General features: G+C 47.3%; 1 protein-coding gene across 1 annotated transcript; it reads left to right on the plus strand.

The window, feature by feature from the left end:
* Window positions 1–1,949: 1,949 nt before the first annotated feature.
* LOC109740024 (uncharacterized) lies at window positions 1,950–4,069 on the plus strand. Its single transcript, XM_020299070.4, has 3 exons — window positions 1,950–2,200; window positions 3,419–3,489; window positions 3,662–4,069. Exons 1-3 carry the CDS (start codon window positions 2,063–2,065, stop codon window positions 3,792–3,794), a joined length of 342 nt encoding a protein of 113 aa, XP_020154659.1. The 5' UTR covers window positions 1,950–2,062; the 3' UTR covers window positions 3,795–4,069.
* Window positions 4,070–15,923: the final 11,854 nt, after the last annotated feature.

The following is a 15,923-nucleotide window of genomic DNA, read 5'->3' on the forward strand; positions in this document are numbered from 1 at the left end:
GTTGAAGGATCTATGAAAAATATGACTTCTGTGTGAATATAAACAAACATAAATCATTAACTTGTCTTCCTTGTCCAACGTCAACAATTTTGGCATATAATATTTTGGTGAGGGCTCACAATCACAAAAGATTTCTAGGATAGTATATTTATATGTGAATCTTCTCTTCCCTTATTAATTCTTTCATGAGTTGCATCATTGACTAATGCTATGTTTGTCAATCTCGAATAAATATTTCTACTTATACTTTTCCTTATGTGGTGCCATCACGTACCATAGGATTAGTATATAATCTTTTCTTTATTTATTTCCTTTCTCTTTTTATTTCTTTATTTCTTTTCTTTTATTTTTAATATGAAAGTAAAGAAGCAAAAACTCAAACTAAACTTTTATTATATAACTTGCACACGATTACAAGGATAGATCACTAAGCAAACTCTCAAAGAAGTAGGGATCGAACTAACTTTAGTCATCTAAAGCAAAAGATCGAACTAAAATAAGTAAAAGTAATAAGATAGTGGGATGATACGATACCGGGGCACCCCCCCCCCAAGCTTAGCGGAAGCCAAGGGGAGTGTCCATACCCGAGACTCAGTTCTCCTTTGGTGATGAAGAATAAGGTGGTGGTGAAGAAGAAGAGATCTTGTCCTCGGATTTCCATGGCAGTGGTCCACCATCATAAGAGGAGGAGTGAGTCTCACGGGTCCTGCAACTAGCAGCCAAACTCACACCTTTAAACCTCGCCTCATATTCAAAGACTTGGTTTTGAAGATCATAGATCTGGCTTTGGAGAAAGTTGATTTGCTCGTTGAGGGTGAAGATGATGTCCTTCATGGGCTTGCCGTCCACCTTGAGATCACGAGAAAGGTCCGTGATCATGAGGTGATTGGCATTGAGCCCACGCTCCACCATCCCCTTGCACCGGAAGACTTCCTGCTCCATGGCTTCAAGCCCGGCCTCCATGGTTCCCGTGCCCTTGGTGTCGGTGTCAATAGGGGGTCCCGAACTGTGCGTCTAAGGTCGATGGTAATAGGAGACGGGGGACACGATGTTTACCCAGGTTCGGGCCCTCTCTATGGAGGTAATACCCTACTTCCTGCTTGATTGATCTTGATGAATATGAGTATTACAAGAGTTGATCTACCACGAGATCGTAATGGCTAAAACCCACCTTAACCGGGAACTCCCCGAAATTTTCCTCGCCCTCGCTTCTACCACGGTGTTTTCCGTCATGGACGGCCCAAAGCATGTCATGCAGCTGCGTCTCCGGCCCGCCCAGGACGAAAAGCCCATTTTCTGTCATGATTTTTTTGTCATAGAAGTAGGAGCCCACCACATCTATGATGATACCGGGTTTTGTCACAATTATCGTCATAAAAGTGTCATAAGTATGACAGATTTTTTTTTCGTTCGGTCCAAAATGTCACGGATGTGTCTTTTTTTGTAGTGAGTAGAGATCCTTTAACAACGTCATTAAAAATGTGGCGGAGAAGAATTATGAATAAAGAGAAGTTGTATCGGTATTCTGGTGTGTCAATTTGGTTGATGCACTTGGTTTATGTATTACAACAATATGTGTGTTTCCGCCCCTCAACCTTAGACCTCGCAGCGTTATGCTATTTGTTTAGTTTTGCCAGTTCGGTATGTACGTGACTTGTACTATGATCTTTATGATATATAAATGAGACACATATTACCATGCAAAAAAGAAAAAAAAAACCTTAGAGCGGACACGTGGGGAAAATTTACCTTGTTTTTTTTTCACCCGCAAAAGAAAAAAGATACTTTTGTTTTACACAAAGACAAAGACAAAGACAAAGACAAAGAAAATATCTCCTCCTCGGGCTCCAAACATCATGGGCGTGGGTGAATGAGCCTGGTCCGGCCCAGCCCGGCCCGGTCGACGAGGGCACGCGTTCTGCGGTGGTGGGAAGGCCGAAGGCGTAAAAGAGCGCTGGTGGGAAGCCTTCATCGGCAGAGAGAAGACAAGACAAGAGACGCCTAACCCAAACCCTAGCATCGTCCTCGACCTCGACCCCCTCCCTCCCCCGGCCGGCAATCCATGGCGCTGCGCAACCTGGCCGCGAAGTTGCGGATCCCCACCTCTGCTGCTGCCCGGCTCCCGTCGCCCCCCACCCCTGCTGCTTTCCGGCTCCCATCGGACCCTAGCGTTCCGCCGCCGTCCGTTTCTCGGCTCGAGGTATGCTCCTCCTCCTGCACACCGCGCTCCCTCAATTAAATCACTAGTTGGAGTCGGTAGAGCAAATCGACCAATAGATGGGTGATCTCTTGGATTCCCCAACTCCGGATCTCGACCCTTCGCTGTCGCTGAGACCACAAGTTTCGCCCGCCCTTGCCATATTCAAGTCTTGCCCTTGTGCTGTTGCTTGAATCCTCGCTAGCTAATCGATTTGACATTGAATTAATCTGCCCCAAAAGACTAGCAGATTCGTAGTCGTAGGTGGCCAATTTCATGGTTGTCTATCCCTAGTTCCTTTCTTGCAAGAGAGGCTCCGGAGTAAAAAGCACAAACACATACCATACCCACGCTAACCTTCTTTGGGTATGTAGTCTTCCCGAACTTAGAGTTTTCCCTTGCCTTCGCCGTTACAAATTACGCTCTGATGCATATGTGAGTTCTTTATTGGCTAATAATCCTTGTTGGCAGAATTTTACATGATGTGGCTCTCAAAACATTTGTTATTCTCACGCCTTTTTGCCTTTGACGTGGTTGATTCGCTGTTGCAGATCATTCTAACTTGAAAACATTTGTTATTGTCATGAAAGCTCTTCTCTTTTTTTGCCTTTGACGTGGTTGACGCGCTAGCTGTTACAGATCATTCTAACTTGACAACCATTTGTTATTGTCATGAAAGCTCTTCCCTTTTTTGCCTTTGATGTGGCTGACGCGCTCGCTGTTACAGATCATTCTAACTTGACAACCATTTGCGTTGTCATGAAAGCTCTTCTCGTTTCGCCTTTGCATGAGGCTGGTGCGCAGATCCTTATTTTAGTCATTCAGTTGATCAATTCACAGATTTGAACGAGAGACACACTAAATTCTGACTACTAGTGTTAATCGGCAACTTGATTTGGGATGATTGCACATTGTATCCCTTGTACGGCGTAAGTTTTGTAAGATCTGAAAATTAGAACACTAACAGTCAAAGATCTGACATTGCAGTACCAACAGTCAGGAATGCTCCCCTATAAATGTTTTTTGCAGCTGTTTGTTGAAAGTTTTCGACTTAGTGTAATATCTGAACTCATCAGGTCTATTGATTTCAAGAGCTTTTAGCACTGCAAATAGTGTCTCGTGATATTTTTGTTCCCCTTTATCCTACCATGACATGCAAGGATACCAAGGCTAAATCTTGGTCACTACCTTCTAATCTTCTTTTACCTTGTTGAATTGTAGAGCGCCAGAGACTGGTACCAGTTCCAGCGGGCACGTTATGATGATGTGACAAGAGAGTTTAGAAACTTCAGGTAAAAGCTACAACAACTTCCATTTTAATCCCTCTGTAAAGAAAATATAAGAGTGATCTAAACATTCTTATATTTCTTTACGGGAGGGAATGATTAATTATTATGATTGGTTGAGCTTGTGTCGTCTGAAAGGGTGGCGCCTTAATGTATTTTTTCTTTTTCTTTTTGGCAGGCTTGAGGTTGTGTGGTCTGAAAGGGTGGCTAACCTGCTTGATTTGGCTTACAAGGTGGGTTGTCCTATTGTCGTTGGTGGTGTGGTCATGAAAGGGATTGCCTATCGGGTGCTTGCCTATCAGAAGATGTGATGGGGGTAATGGCCATGTGCTGCTCTGTTCATTAGTGCAGATGCGTGTGCACTTGTGGTGAGCACTCTGGTTGTGGTAACTGGGAACTGCCTGCAAGAGCAGATAACCATGTAGAAATAAATGGTTTGTTGCGTACGTGTCTTGATCCGTTGTGTGTCATGGACCAGTGGTTTTGACTTGATGTAATTGTGTCTAAGCGTACTTCTTCCTGGTAATGGTGTTGGTGCACTTGGTTTGATGAAGAATGTTTTTTTGAGCCTTGGTTTGATGAAGAATGTTTTTTTGAGCCTTGGTTTGATGAAGAATGTTGTGTTTGCTTTCAACTTTTGTTTGTGCTTGTGAAAGTACTGATTGTGAGGTTCTCCGTTTGCACGCTGTTCAGGGGTCTGGTTTATGTACTGTGGACTTGGCCACTTTGCTTTTTGTAGCGGCAACTTTGTCAATTTTCCACATACTGGTCAAGTTTGTAAGCTTTTGACAGTGAAGCGATAAGCTGGAACTGTTGTGCCTGATGATGTCCAACTTATCCATACAATTTTGAGGACGTGTATATCAGAGTACCAATTATCCATACTACTTGTCCATACAACCGTTCTGTGTCATGGACAGGTGGTTATGACGTAATTTATTTTTGTCAAAGCGTACTTCGTCCCCGTGATGTTTATTGCACTTGTTCGTTTGATGAAGAATGTTTTTGTTTGTGCTTGTGAATGTACTGAGTGGAGTGAGGTTTCTCCGGTTGCACTTTGTTCAGGGGCCACTTTGTTTATTGTGGCGGTAACTTTCTCAACTGTGCCCATACTAAGCTGGAAGTGCTAATGTCCAACTTGTCCATGCAATTTTGAGGATGTGTATATCAGGGTACCAATTATTTTTAAACTATATCATTATCTTTGCTGGAAACTCAAGAGAAGAATATATTTTCCAGTGCTATGTGTGCGTAACATTTCTATACGAAACCACTTACCAAGATGCTTGTATGCCATAAAACATATTTACCATCACTGGAGGTATGTGCGAGGTTTGTCATGGTACAGTATGGGCCAAACTATATTCTTTTTCCCAAATGCTAACCGTATACTCCTATGACAGGCTAGGGACCTGCACCCGGTAAAAAAGAAACCTAAATGCTTGTTAGCGTTCACTGATTTTCAGCATTTCCGAGCGAACGCCCTTAGAGCGCGTGAATTCTGAAGCATTTGCTCCACAGACATTAAGATGGCAATCTAAGCGAACACATTAGGGATGACAATCTAAGCGAACACATACGGGATGGCATTTCTGTTTCTTGAGCATGGTAGTTTTCACTTTTTGTTGTTGTTGATGTAGTATGACAATTTCCTTGCCAGGATGGCAAATCCTGAGCATGCCAATTTTTACAGTTTTTTTAGGATGGCAATTCTCCATGTTGCAATCATCGCAAATCTTTGAAAATGCATAGGAATAATTGTTCGAAATCAAAATGATCGATTCCTCTTGACGATGGTTACAGGGCGTTATACATCTCCTGGAGAGACACGACGACCCAGAGGAGGCGTCGGTTCCAGGGAGATGCATCGGTTGCCAGGGACACAGGCGTCCGTGCGGTGCAACCGCTTGTCCGTTGGGCAAGGGTAGATTTCCCTTAATTACAGAATTAATTTCAACACTCCTCCTAATCTACGGTTGATCATGTAGAATCATCTTCAGGATTGACCGGAAAGCTCTATCATCTCAAAAGATTCTTCTCCAAAAGTTCTTCATAAAATCTTTGATGAGATCCTGAAACATATACTCACAAAGAGAGATAGCGTAATGTGTTGTTTGAACAAGGATATCTCAAGAAGAGACTCCCCCTGATGCTTGCAAGTCCCGAAGTCGTCGCATACCAATTTCATGAACATATTTCCAGAACATAGAATTTGGTAGAGACTTGATAAATATCAGCAAGATTTTCGCATGATTTAATTTGCAAGACGTTTATTTCCCCGCTTTGCTGAAGATCATGGAGAAAACCCACTTAGGAGAAATATGCTAGTAATATTACTCTTAATGTATCATGTTTGCATATGTGCAACACAGTCCGCATTGTCTTAATAGATAATGGTTGGTGATTCCATCGAACCAATTCCACATGACTGTTGTATGTGGTTTATCATTCTGCGAAGCCATACACATTCGCATGTTGCTTCAAATAATGAAATTATTTCAGAATGATTGGTAGATGTTGCCTCCAGAGTCTGTTTTAAAGACTTCCATGATATAGCAGTGCCACCATGTAGGAACACGAAGCCGGTCTGTGATTTGGCATTATGGGGATCAGACAAATAGCCGGCATCTACATATCCAATCATATCAGAGTCTTGATTTTTCTGGAACTGGAAAAATAGGCCAAGATCCTTTGTGCCTTGGAGATACCAAAAGATATTCTTCACTCCAGACTAATGACGTTTGGTGGAAGCTGCGCTATGTCTAGCAAGTAGATCCACTGCAAATGCAATACCTAGTCTTGTGCAATTTGCAAGATACATAAGCGCTCCAACGGCACTGAGGTATGGAACTTCAGGTCCCAACACCTCTTCTCCATCATCCCTTGGTCCGAACGGATCTTTCTCTGAGTCTAGAGATCGAACCACCATGGGATCTTCCAAATATAATGTGGGAGAAATATTCAAAAATTTGCAAGTTTGATATGCGAGAGAAGATGATCTCAATCGCAAAAACATGTTCAAGAGAACTTGATATGGGTAAACACATGGAAGATGCCATTATTCTCAGATAAAATCTGGTACTTTATTTATATTATCAATTCATTACACAATATAAACACACTAATAATTACACAAGTCTTAACCTAGATTTAATCTAGAACTGGACTAGAATGTAAGTAGCAGTCAAACTAGGTACTAAACAGTACTCCCTCTGTTCCAAAATAGATGACCCAACTTTGTACTAACTTTAGTACAAAGTTGGGTCATCTATTTTGGAACGGAGGGAGTACTAAACATAGTCTAAAACTGCACTAATACAATAATTAGTACTAGTATTTAACTAAAAGCAGAGAAGAAAGAAAAAAAATGAAAAACAAATCCTGAAGGGAGCTAGCACGCCGGTCGCCTGGGCCTGGGCTAGCAGCCACCCGCACCGCATAAGAAGAGGAGGCGAGGGGTGGGGCGGTTACGGATAAGGACCCCCCCCCCCCCCCCGACCCTCACCACGCTCGATCCCCCACCACCACCTGCGCTCGCGGGGAGCAGGGAGCCCAGTCGACGGCGGTTGAGGCGAGCGCCGGCGCCTCCCCTCGCATCTCAAGTAGTCAGTGACACGACACCAACGAGGCCTCTTCATCCGAAGAGGAGACAACGACGGTGGGGGCTGGCGCAGCGGAGTAGCGGCAAAGCTGAGGTTCGCCGGAGCCCATGAGCCTGGGCGGCGGCCGGGGCGGCGGTCAAGGGTTGCGACGGCGCACCCGAAGAGGCGGCCGAAGCGCCGCTCCGCGCGGCTGCTCGAGCCCGCGGGTGTCTCCTATTGAGGCGTGCTGGCGGCGGCGCCGCCCTCCATGCCGACTCCAAGGCGGATGACGCTGGAGGCGCCGGTTGGCACGGAGATGAAGGCGAGCGCTTCCTCTGCATTCACCATCGAGCGCATCGGTACCGGGGCGTAGCCAGGCGGGCGGAGGCTCGGACCAGCGGCCACGGCATTAGGCGTCGGCGTCGACGGCGGGATCCATGCGGCCGGCGAAGGAGGGGGTGGAGGTGGAGACCCAGTGGGCAAGGCAGGCGCGACAGCGGACGCGTAGACCATCGGGGCGCACGGGTCGGCCACCATCCGAGGGTTGAACCTCAGGGGCGCACGGCCATGGGCGCGGGGAGTACCGCGGTGTGCACGTCCGGTGGCGCGGCGGTGGTGTCCAGGTACGTGGTCACCTCCACGCATGCCCCTCCCAGCGCCATGGTGGCCGCGTCCAGCGGCATGACCTGCATCCGGCGACGGAAACGCCGGAGGCCACCCACTCCATGGCGGCGAGGGGAAACGAGGCGGTAGCGGCGACCGTCCTAGCGGATCAGGAGAAGGAAGAAGGAAACGATTTCGGACATCTCACTGGCGAGTCTTGATCTCTTCTCTCCCTTTCTTTCTCTGTTCTTTCTTGCTCTTCGCTGGTTGTTCTACAGGTTGATAACGTGTTCGAAATCAAAATGATCGATTCCTCTTGACGATGGTTACATGACGCTTATATATCTCCTGGAGAGACACGACGATCCAAAGGAGGCGTCAGTTCTAGGGAGATGCATCGGTTGCCAGGGACACAGGCATCCATGTGGTGCAACCGCTTGTCCGTTGGGCAATGGGAGATTTCCCTTAATTACAGAATTAATTTTAACAATAATCATGCTGTAGGATGCCATGTTTTACTTTAGAACATAGCAAATCCTTATATAATACCCCCTCATTTCCGGTTTATAGGGCTTATCTTAAAATCTTAGTTTTTTTTCCATTTTATAAGGCTCAATTTGGTTGTTCACTATCACAAGTTCAGATACCAAGGTGCATTAAATCATTGTATGCAAGTATTAAGAGAAAATTGACCAATGCATGTACTTTATGCATGCATTCATCGCAATTAATACATTGGTAAACATAAATTTTTAAGAAAAATAAGAGCATTAATGGAGTGTTTTTGCAAATTACAAAAAGTATTCCACCACTCACCATCTATCTTGGTTGGTGAGATTTTTGAATTGAGCCCTATAAACCGAAAAGGAGGGAGTAGGATGACAAATTTATCTGTTTTTACATGATAATTCTGGAGCGTTTGTTGTGAGTGGTTTTTTGAGCAAAAATCTTTGTTTATTTTTACCTTGCTATGGGAGATGGTAGTTCACTCGGGTGACCTCTATGAGGGAACGCCAGCATGTTACTTGAGGATCGCTTCGCTCATCGCTGCCAAGCAGGTGTCCTGCTTGCATCTCCATCGAGCACGCCCTCGAAGCCGCTCGACGAGACACCACACTACGCCCATGAGACGGTCGTGGAACCTTCATCAAGGACGTCGCCGGACTGTCATAGAAGAGCACAATTTTACGTTGTCACGGGCGATGTCAGCCACGATGCTGGTTCATCACGCTCATGGTCACGCCGAGCCTTGCCGAAGGGCATATTGCGTCGGCCGTCACATGGTCCTCGTCGTCGCAAGTGCCGATGGATCCTTATTTTTCAACATGATTCTGTTTGAGCTAAATATACATTCTATGCAGATTTGCAGTTTATTTATGCAAAAAGTATGTAATATTTAAACGTTTATGCATAAAATAAACGGAGATTCGCGGCATTCCAAGGTCGCGATGTGATCCAACATGTTTTCTTGTTGCGGAGGTACTAGGCCCCGTTGTTGAGGACCTCGTGGATGATGTAGAGGCTCTCCCATGCGGAGGACAACGTGTTCTTGCGTGGTTTCTGCTTGAGGCGTATGACGAGGTCACCGACATTGAACTCGCGTGCTTGCACGCGCCGAACTTGGTACTGGCGCAGCTTCTGTTGATAAATATTTGTGCGTTCGAGGGCGAGGAGGTGTGCCTATTACTTTGCGGTGACGTCGTCTTTCCTGCTTTCCTCGGCGGCCTCCTATTCGTATGCGCGGACTCATGGCGAGTCGCACTCGATGTCTAATGAGAGAACTGCCTCTGCTCCATACACCATGAAAAAGGGTGTGTAGCTGATTGACTTGTTTGGCGTCGTCCATAAGCTCCAGAGGACGGACGGGAGCTCCTCCACCCAGTTGCCTTTCGTTCATAGGAGCGGTGTTATGAGTCGTGGCTTTAGAACTTCCATGATCAGTCTATTGGCCTGTTCGACCTGTCCGTTAGACTGGGGATGGGCCACCGATGCGTAGTCTATGTCTGTCGTTTATGACAGAAATCATGGAATACCGCAGCGATGAAGTTGGATCCGTTGTCTGTAATGATGTTGTGCGGGACACCGAAGCGTGGATGTGGCCGGAGACGAACTTCTGTTGTGTCGGCCTCCGTGTTGGTCACCGGCTTGGCTTCCATTCACTTGGTGAACTTGTCGATTGCCACCAAAAAAAACTTGTGTCCTCTTGGTGAAGGTGAGAACCACTTTTGTGGGGACCCACATGGTATGAACGTTCAAGGAGGAGCTCCTCCAGGGAGCTCCACTTGCCTCTCCTTTATGCCCTTATGAAGGTCATCTGTGATGGGTTTTTTGGTATTTTCAAATGCCACTCCACCCCTTGGCTTTTCCTATAAATAGAGGTGGAGAGGAGCTCCCCACACTCACTCTTTCTCTCACACAATATGCCATGCATGATCTGACTTCTTTTCTCCCTCACACGATATAATTTCGTAGAGCCGAAAGGCTGTCTGGGTTCCGGTGGGAACTAGTTCTGGACGGCGAAACCTTGCCGGATAGCTGACACCGTATGTGTGCAACCCCATAGAGAGGTCGTAGGTTTGATCTTTTTACAGAGGGGCTGCTCGAGGGTCCTCCCGAAGGGCTGTCCGAGTTTAGAGGGTTCTCCCGAAGGGCTGTCCGTGACACCGTCCGAGGGACTATCCTACCGCCTCCCGAATGGTTGTCCGTGACACCGTCCGAGGGATTGTCCAAGCACCTCCGAAAGGGCTGTCCGTGACACCGTCCGAGGGACTGTCCAACCGCCTCCCAAAGGGCTGTCCAAGGAATAGACGAGGGATAACATGCTCGCGGTTAGGAGGTTGTAAATCCTAGCTGCGGGGATCTGCACCGACGATCTACATCGACTCTACTTTCGCTGCGCTACTATTCGGTAACGATCAGATCAAAAACCTTGTATGCATCTTCATAGTGGTCCTGGGCTGGTGCATAGGTCAGGAATTTTTGTTTTCTGCTGCGTTACCCTACAGACTTTTCAAAGTTCCATGACTAGAAGTCCTCTACATTGCGTGTACATACAGGGATTTGTAATATTGCCATCACATCATATGGTAGAAAGACTTGGCCAATGATTTTAGAATCCCATCTAGTTTCTTGAGTGTGAATTAGTTCACTAACCATCCGTGGTGGATCAGCTTCCTTGGATACAATAGGACACATGTTCTCCGGTCTCGGAATCCAATTCATGTTCGAAATTTCTGTAGTCTCACCCGTTGCCAGTCCTCTTGGTAAGACCTTGCTTCATGATATCTCGGCCTTCTACTAAAGATCGCCAAATTTGGGACGAGTGAGAACCCACTTCGGCCAAAAAAAATCTGTGTTTGGGAAGTAGACCGCCTTAAGAATTCTGGCGATCAATGATGCTGGACATTCAAAGATCCCTGAGGCCTGTTTAGCTAGAAGAGCTAAATTGAATATTTTGAAATCCCGAAAACCTAGGGCGCCCATGCATTTTGGCATGCACATAGTGTCCCGTGATACCCAGTAAGGCACAAAGGGCCTTCTGCTGCAAGAAGAAAAGAAAAAAGATACGGTGAAACAGGATCACCTTGACGAAGCCCATATGTTGGTTTAAACTCTTCTAGCTTCTGACCATTGGAGAGTACTGAAAAAGAAACCGACCTGACCATTCCCATTATAATCTTGACCCAATTCTCCCGAAAACCAAGTTTGAGCATTATAGCCTCTAGATACTCCCACTCTGCTCGGTCATATGCTTTCATCATATGAAGGTTTAGTGCACCATGTGTGTGCTTCTGTGCCTTATCCCTCTTCATGAAACGCAAGCACTCATACGCCAGCCGCCCCGGAACAAAAGCAGACTGTTCTTTAGAAATTATTTGCGGCAACACTAGCTTCAAACGGTTAGCAATGACTTTGGACGCAATCTTATATAAAACATTGCAAAGACTGGCAGGCCGAAACTGGGACAGTAACACTGGATTTTTTTTTAGGGTAATAACACTGGATTTTTTTTTACCTTAGGGATGATGAGAACCAAAACTTTGTTATTAATCTTTTTTTTTTTTGAGGGAAAAACTGTGTTATTAATCGCTGTTGCTATTTTTTTTTTTTTTTTGAGAAGACGCTGTTGCTACTTCAGCGGTGCTCGACTCGCAGCTGGTGGATGGGCTGGCCCATGATGTGGAACCGGTCTACTCGTGCTTACCCGTGCGCACAGTGCTCGTGTCCAGGGGAGGAAGGGTTCCGGCGGCGGCGGCGGCGGCGGCAACCGCACCATGAAGATGGCCGGAAAGTTGGTCATGTCCAAGAGAGGTCTAGCCATCGCTGAGAGAGGGGACGAGTCTGACGAGGAGCAACTGGAGAGATACAAGCATGTCTTCGGTCAACCCCTCTCACCGGAACAGATCGAGGCTTTGACCGCGCTTGCCAAGGCCCGTGACGCGGGGGCCAGCCAAGGTCTAGCTTCCAGCTTGTCAATTTTATAGTTTCCCTATAGATTGCAACCTTCTGATCAGGAACGTGTGGGGGCTGAATAACCCCGCACCGCGTGGTGTCGTTCGCTCTGTTGTCTCCCTCAACAATGTACCGGTGGTCTGTTTACAAGAGTCCAAGCTTGAATTTGTTGATCTGGGAATCATCCAGCAATGCTGTGGTGCTCGTTTCTCTGATTTTGTATTTTGCCCCTGCTGTTGGAACTAGAGTTGGTGTCATTTTGGCATGGGACAGTGCTGTGGCAGATTCAGTAATCCCGTCGAGCGCCGGAGTTTTGTCGCTGCCGAGGGCTGCTTTGTTTGTTCCGGCTTTAAATTCAGTTTAATCAATGTTTACGGACCGCAAGAGGGTGCTGCCAAGTTGGCTCTACTAGATGATTTGATTGAAGAGACAAGTTTCTGATGTGCATTCTCGCTGGGGACTTCAATCTCATTGCTAGGGCCGCGGACAAGAGCAACCCGAACATTAACAGGAGATTGATGGCTGCGTTCAGGGCTTTCATCAATGAATTGCAGCTCAAAGACCTTTACCTTCATGGCCGCCGGTATACTTGGAGCAATGGGCAGCAAAATGCCACTATGGTGAAGCTGGACAGAGTGCTTTTCAACGAGGAAGGGAATGCTATGATGCCGAGCTGTCTGCTGCAGGCTCTTTCATCGGATATGTCTGATCACTGTCCTATCCTGCTGACTTGCGACGCTAATTTCAGGCCCGTTCAAAGGTTCAGATTCAAAAACCATTGGGTTCGCATGGACGGATTCCAGCAGGTGGTCAATGCGGCGTGGCAGGCTGATCCGAACTGCCGTGATGCTTACCTGTTGCTGCATAGGAAGCTTGCCCGCCAGAGCGTTGCGCGCTTCGAATTCGCGTATGATTGGTGACCTCCAGCTTCGGGCCACGGTTTCGAGCAAGCTGATCTTCATGTTGGACCAGGCTATGGATAGGCGGCAGCTGTCTTAAGATGAAAGAAGATCGCTGCTTTGCAGCGCTCCATGTGGAGGCAAAGATCAAGTTCTGGCTGGACCCTTGGCTGCATGGTGTGAGTCTAAGTAGCTGCACGCCGGATCTGTTCAGTTGCTGCACGAGGAAGAACCTCTCGGTCTCGCAAGCACTGCTAGGGAACCGGTGGATCAGACACCTGCATGGCAACCTACCACCCATTAATGTTGCGCAATTCTTCAGGATTTGGACCGACATTGCCGAGGTTCAGCTAACGCCCAATTCAGCGGACAGGGTTACCTGGAGATGGACTGAAAATGGTATCTTCTCCTCCGCCTCTGCTTACGCTATTCAGTTCGAGGGTTGCTCTCGGACAGCTTTGAGGGACACGGTCTGGTGCTCCGATGCACCTCTCAAATGTCGCATCTTCGCATGATTGGCCATTCTGGGCAAATGTCTGTCCGGGGACAACCTGCGGAAGAGGGGCTGGCCCCATGATCCGGTTTGCTGCCTGTGTCGCTCGGCGGATGAAGACGCTGTTCACTTGCTCGCCCAATGCGCATTTGTTTAGGCTATATGAGGGCTCATGCTGCTGCGCGCGCTGCAATCTCCCAGCCACTTAGCCCCCTCCAGTGGCCTCTCGGACTGGGTGGAGAGCTCTCTCTACTTCCAATCCTGCTGTCCCGAACAAGAAGGGCTGGAACTGTCTGGTGCAGGCCATCTGGTGGTTGACGTGGAAGGAGCGAAACGCCCGAATCTTTCGCAACTCTAGCTCCAGCGTTTTCAGTGTCTTCAACCTGATGTTGGATGAGATCTCGCTTTGGAAAGGATCCGGACGCCGCAAGATCATGCTCTTGCTTGATAGACCTCGGGAGCCTGATTGAGTCTTAGCCAATCTTGCTGTTTGATGTACATGTGATGTTTTTCTTCTTGTTTATGGCTATCCGTCAGCGCTTCGTCAAAAAAAGAATTCAGCATCTTGATTGATAAAAAAATTAGTTGGTTTCTGCTACTCTTTGCTGCAATTCGACTCTTGTGGGCATGTCATTTGCTAGCGCCACACTGTGTAGCTCCTGTTAATGCTAGAATTGGAAAGGTTTATATATCGAATGAGGTGTCACATACTAGTAGATGATACGTAGATGCCATTTCCTAGCGCGACACAATGTTAGCCTGTCCCGTTTTGCTGGACCTCTTACCAGACGTTAATAAAACATAAAAAATGTCAGTGGATAAGGGGGCTGTGGTCGTTTCATTTGGTCGTGCTGGAATGGAATTAATCGAAGGGGACGAAGCCGTTGGGGACGAGATGCCAGATTCCTGACGTTCTGGCGTTATCATTCTGGTAGGAGTAGGACAGTAGTCCAGGTCGATCTGCTTTGGTTCCTCTCCTTTGGCATGCCAAGACCAATATCCTGCAGCGCCAAGTCGTCCGGGTCCATCTCGTCTTTTGTCAGAATCAAATTGTCCTAGTCGATCTGCTGCTCTGGTTCATGGGTGCCCGGAAGCGTTCCTCTGCTGCTCCACCAAGAAGCTCCTTGAGCGAGCCGGCATACCTCTCCACCATGCCGTCGCCGCCAAGTTGTGCCCAATCTTGCGCGGCGCCACCACCCACCAAGCACGTCCCCCTCCAGTGAGCTCGCGAATGCGCGCGTTGATGCATCGGTCAGGTTTGGCCTCGGCAGCCGGCAAGGAAGCCACTGCTGCAGGGGTTCGCCGCATCCTCTTGTTGCTCCGCGGACCGGCTGCAACTGGCGTCGGCGTCTTGGTTGCGTGGGCGCTGCCGCTGGCTGCTCTGCTTCTTGCCGACGTTTTGTAAGCATCAGATTCTTTGCGAGCGGGAGCGGCAGGACACGCATTCAACGGCTTGCCACCATGGCAGAAATGTCGGCCGCGGCGAGCTGAGGTTCCTCTCCTCTCTATCATGCATGTTCCTCACGCTCGGCTGCCGGCCACCATATCAGGTCGTAGGTACTAGGTAACCGATCGACGACTATCTCTCTCATCCAACCTGATTGACCAGTGTAGGTAGGCATTTGATGTGTAGCCAGGTAGGCATTTGATTTTCAGCCATCTCATGAATAACATCCATTCACGCACGCATGGCCGACATGAACTGGGAGATGGTGAGGAGGAGGGGATCGCTTGTTTTCTCAAGGTTGGCCACCAATACCCCGGACCCGGATCGGAGCTGCAACGTTGCAGCTGACTGCCGACCACCAACGTCACCCTGCACCATCTACTCCCTGTTGCTTCCGGGTATTCAAAATTACTATTGAGTCTCGACCACTCATGTGTTTGTATGATTAGAGAGTTGTTGGTTTCAGTAGTAATCAAGCCTCTGTTCTATCAGCTACAGGCTTGGGTGGAGGCTCCCTACACAGTCCCCTTATTTATTGTTAGTTATAGTGCCCTTGTTTCTTTTCGTTTCTCTAGATCAACTTAATCTTTCTTCTACTTTGCAAAAACACACAAAAAACATATGCACAGTAGTTTTACTGTTTTTTCATAAATAAATAAAAAAAATCATCTGTTAATCTTGGCGTACGTCTTTACATTGATGTTTCATAGTTTGTGCCGCGGGAGGTATCTTGTGAAGAAGAAGCAAGGCTCCCGGCGGCGACCAAAAGATATCTGTTAAACATTGCATTGAGGGATCTTTCAGAACAATCTATTTCCTGCTTGAAGGTTAGTTGAGTTTATATTTCCTTTTACTGACATGAACTCAAGTGCCACATGATTTAGGGTGCAAATGTCTCGGTGTAAGGCACACCTCCAATTTAGTTTGGTGTATATACCGTACACCTCTGGTTGAGTACTTGAGTA

Source organism: Aegilops tauschii, chromosome 6 (genome assembly GCF_002575655.3).
Source record: "Aegilops tauschii subsp. strangulata cultivar AL8/78 chromosome 6, Aet v6.0, whole genome shotgun sequence".
Lineage (NCBI taxonomy): Eukaryota > Viridiplantae > Streptophyta > Magnoliopsida > Poales > Poaceae > Aegilops > Aegilops tauschii.

Excerpts from the sequence above, each read along its gene's own strand:
- LOC109740024 (XM_020299070.4), top strand. The coding sequence starts at position 2,063 with ATGGCGCTGCGCAACCTGGCCGCGAAGTTGCGGATCCCCACCTCTGCT. Across the intron at positions 2,201-3,418 it reads CGTCCGTTTCTCGGCTCGAG|AGCGCCAGAGACTGGTACCA; the intron begins GTATGCTCCTCC and ends GTTGAATTGTAG. Across the intron at positions 3,490-3,661 it reads AGAGAGTTTAGAAACTTCAG|GCTTGAGGTTGTGTGGTCTG; the intron begins GTAAAAGCTACA and ends TCTTTTTGGCAG.